Source organism: Mandrillus leucophaeus, unplaced genomic scaffold (assembly GCF_000951045.1).
Source record: "Mandrillus leucophaeus isolate KB7577 unplaced genomic scaffold, Mleu.le_1.0 Scaffold672, whole genome shotgun sequence".
NCBI classification, from domain to species: Eukaryota; Metazoa; Chordata; class Mammalia; order Primates; family Cercopithecidae; genus Mandrillus; species Mandrillus leucophaeus.
Genome location: NW_012107275.1, coordinates 157087 through 160987, shown reverse-complemented (window position 1 = coordinate 160987; position 3901 = coordinate 157087). Strand labels below are relative to the sequence as shown.

General features: G+C 65.5%; 1 protein-coding gene across 1 annotated transcript in view; it reads left to right on the top strand.

Annotated features, from left to right (window-relative positions):
• Window positions 1-214: 214 nt before the first annotated feature.
• Window positions 215-3901, top strand: part of PERM1 (PPARGC1 and ESRR induced regulator, muscle 1) — a 10440-nt gene continuing 6753 nt past the window's right edge. Inside the window, exons 1-3 of the mRNA XM_012001964.1 lie at window positions 215-267; window positions 1162-1197; window positions 1664-3256. Of these exons, the coding sequence (XP_011857354.1) occupies window positions 215-267; window positions 1162-1197; window positions 1664-3256 (1682 nt within the window). The remainder of the gene's footprint in view (window positions 268-1161; window positions 1198-1663; window positions 3257-3901) is intronic.

Genomic DNA, 3901 nt, shown 5'->3' with positions numbered 1-3901 from the left:
GTGCTGCCTGCGGGTCAGCGTCGTCCGGCCTGTGTCTGACCTCACCTCGGCCCGGCTCCGTGCCAGGAAGTCGTTCTCACGTACTGTAGCTGGAGGGCCCTCAAATGCCATCTATTTGTGGCCTGGACCCTGATGGCTGGCACAAGTCACGTGTGACCACAGGGACGCGGTATTTTTGGCACGGGGGTGGAGCCTGTGCAGCCAGCCTAGCACCATGCCGCCCTGGGATGGGCAGCTCAGACCCCCAGCTTGGCCGCCGGGACCCAGGTAGGACAAGGTCAGCTACTTGCTCCTGACCCAAGGGGTCCCAATGGCAACAACCGCCACAGAGGTTTCTCCAGAGACCAGAGAGGAGGGCGAAGGTCAGTGGGCGGGAAGCCACCATCCCTGGCCTCCGTCTCAGGACTCTGTCCCTGCCAAAGGGACTTCCTACCCCCTGGGTCCAGAGGGGCTGACCTGAGGCCGAGGTCAGTAGGGCTAGACCCGACAGCTGGCTAGGCTCTCCTTGCTTCTCTGAGATGGGGCAAAGGAAGGCACCCTGAGCAGCCAGGCAGGCTTGGGTTGTGCTGCAGACCTTGAGGACAGCCCGAGGTGGTTGCTGGGTCAAGAGACCCATTGCACCCTGCGCCTCCTGCCCAGGCTCTCCCTGCTGACCGGGGCCAGCTCTAGTGAGCACCACCTGGAGCTCAGAGAATAGCCTGACCCAGCCAATGCGATCGGAAGGTCATCACCGAGGGCTGGGCACCTGCTGGGCCCTGCAAACCTCTCCTGTGGCCGGCTGCCAGCTGGGGCGCCCTAGGATGGCCCAGGGCCGCCCGCCTCCCGAGCACACTGGTCCCATTGGGTGGACCCTGAAAGGGGCTTTGCCGTGTAAAGACAGCTCTGGCAGAAGGTGGAGGAAGTGAGGCCGCCCCAGCTAAGGTGTGATGGGAAACTGAGCGTTCGAACCTGAGGGCGGCTGGTTTTATAACTCCACTGGTAGAAAATCATCCTAGATTCTAGAAACGTAACACACTATGTGATGTAATCATCACACAGCTATCATTTGGGGTGCGCTGGGAATTAGGGTCATGGGAGCTGGGGATCTTCTAACTTGGAAATCGTCACCACTACGTTTGAAGGAAGCGCGACCCTCCCCTCAAGATGTTCTCTTCCTTTCAGGGCCCAGATGGAGCCCCGAGGCGGTGGAACCCCCGGGTCTCGTGCGGCAGGAGCCGCATGTGCAGTGTAGTGCCTGGGGCCTGAACCCACGAAGACCCCACTGGACCCATTCTGCTACCCTCCAGTGCCTCTGCTGACCCCACATGGAAAATTTCCAGTACAGCGTCCAGCTGAGTGACCAGGACTGGGCTGAGTTCTCAGCCACCGCCGACGAGTGTGGCCTCCTGCAGGCTGGCCTGGCCTCTGGGGACGAGCCCTTGTCCAGTGACATTGACCAAGGGGACAGCAGTGGCAGCAGTCCCCCCAGGCCCCTGCCTCTCCCAACTGGGCAGCCAGCTGCAGGAGGGCGGAGCTGGCGGGGCTGCGAGGGGGAGGACGTGGCCACACAGCAGCTGGTCAGCAGGTCTCTGTGTGAGCCTGTCTTGGCCCTGGGGACCGGTCAGCAGACACCCAGCACGTCCACACGGGCAGAGGCTCCACCGTCCCTCGGCCCCGGCGCCAGCCCTCCTGGCCAGTGCTCATCCTGCCCTGGTCCGGCGTCTTCTGGAGACCAGATGCAGAGGCTTCTGCAGGGCCCTGCCCCATGGCCCCCTGGTGAGCCCCCTCGGAGTCCCGAGTCCCCTGGCCACAGCACTGGCTCCCAGAGGCCCCCCGATAGCCCTGGAGGCCCACCACGGAGCCCCAGCCGGAAGAAGAGGCGAGCTGTGGGTGCCAAGGGGGGTGGGCACGCAGGGGCCTCTACCTCTGCCCGGACGGGCTCCCCGCTGCTCCCCGCGGCCAGTCCTGAGATGGCAAAGCTGACGGCCAAAGCCAGGCAGGAGGAGCTGGGGCCAGGCCCTACAGGAGCTCCTAAGCCAGGGCCAGATTTGGGCCTATCTACACCCGTCCCTGTGACTGAGCAAGGCACAGACCAGATCAGAACCCCTCCCCGAGCTGAGCTGCACACGGGGTCCACACCTGTCCAGGAAGCCCACCCAGATGTCTCATGGGCTAAGTCAGACCTGGCTGTGTCCACACCTGCCTCCGAGCCACAACCTGACACGGCTGTGTCCACACTGACTTCTGAGCCTCAGTCCAGTGTGGCCCTGTCTACACCCGTCTCCACGCTGCAACCTGACACGGACACGGCTGTGTCCACACCTGCCCCCGAGCATGGCCTGGACATGGCCTTGCCGACAGCAGGCCCAGCGGCTAAGCTAGAGGTGGCTTCACCTCCACCCGTCTCAGAGGCTGCGCCGAGGGTGACCGAGTCCAGCAGGCTTGTGTTTACCCCCGTTCCCACGGCTGACGCCGCTGGCCCCGCCTGGTCTCCCACCCGCAGAGCTGGGCCTGATGTGGAGACAGAGGTGGTTGTGTCTGCGCCCTCAGCAGGGGCCCCTGGATACCGCTCTGGGGAGCCCGCACTGGGTCTCACCCAAGTCCCCAAGAAGAAGAAAGTGCGCTTCTCCGTGGCTGGGCCCGGCCCCAACAAGCCAGGCCCAGGAGAGGCCTCAGGCCTGGCCCCATCGGCCACAGCCAGGCCCTCAGCCCCCCGGACAGCAACTGGGGGCCACGGGGGGCCCGGAGCCTGGGATGCTGTGGCCGTCGGTCCCCGGCCCCACCAGCCTCGGATCCTCAAGCACCTGCCTCGCCCCCCTCCCTCTGCCGTGATGAGGGCCCGGCCCGGGCGCAGCTTTGCCGTGACCCTCCCGGAGGCCTACGAGTTCTTCTTCTGTGACACCATCGAGGAGGACGAGGATGCTGAGGCGGCAGCAGCCAGTCAGGATCCGGCAGGCATCCAGTGGCCGGACATGTGCGAATTCTTCTTCCAAGACACCGGAGCCCAGAGGCCGAGGCAGCGGGGGTCCCCGGCGCCACTCCCAAGAGCTGATCCTGTACCGGCCCCCGTACCTGGAGACCCTGTGCCCATCTCCATCCCTGAGGTCTATGAACACTTCTTCGGAGACGACAGGCTTGAGGGCGTGCTAGGGCCGGCTGTCCTGCCCCAGCTGCAGGCCCCGGAGCCTCCCAGATCGGCCTTCCAGGGTGCGGGGCCGGGGACCCCCCTCAAGCCAGCCACAGTAGAGCGGCTCCACCTGGCTCTTAGGCGGGCAGGTACGTGTTCTCGGATCCCCGTCCAGGTCCCAGGCAAACACTGTCCAGGGAGCTTGGCCAGGGAGGGGGCCACTGGGGAGGGGCAGGCAGGGCTCAGGTCATCTCCTGGCAGGGGAGCCTGGGGGCCAGCCCCCAGTCACCCCAGGACACAGTCCAGACGGGGCGGCCCAGGCCAGGCGCCCGGGCTGTTCAGGGGGCTGGCTCTGCACTGGCCGTTGCCCTGTGTTCGGGCCCACCGGACGACAGCGTCCCTCCCCCAGCCTCTGGCAGGGTTCCCATCCAGGCCTCGCTGCCTTCAGGGTCAGGCATCTGCGAGGCGACATCTCACACTCATCTCCTCTGGGAGATGCTTCACAGACCAGAAAACGGGGGCTCCACAGGCAGTCCCCCCAAACTGGCCCAACTCAACCAGGTCACCCAAGTCTCAGGCAGAGGAAGCACGGGGCAGATGTGACTCCGACAGACACGTCCAGGGCAGGCGGTTTCCGGGACAGGTGGCCCCCAGGGCAGGCAGTTCCCGGGAAGACGTGTCCAGGACAAATGTCTCTTACGACAGACATGTCCCAGGGTGGATGTGTCTGGGACAGGCGGTTCCCAGGGCGGGCGTGTGCGGGGCAGGCAGTTCCCGGGGTTGGGGGGGGAGGCG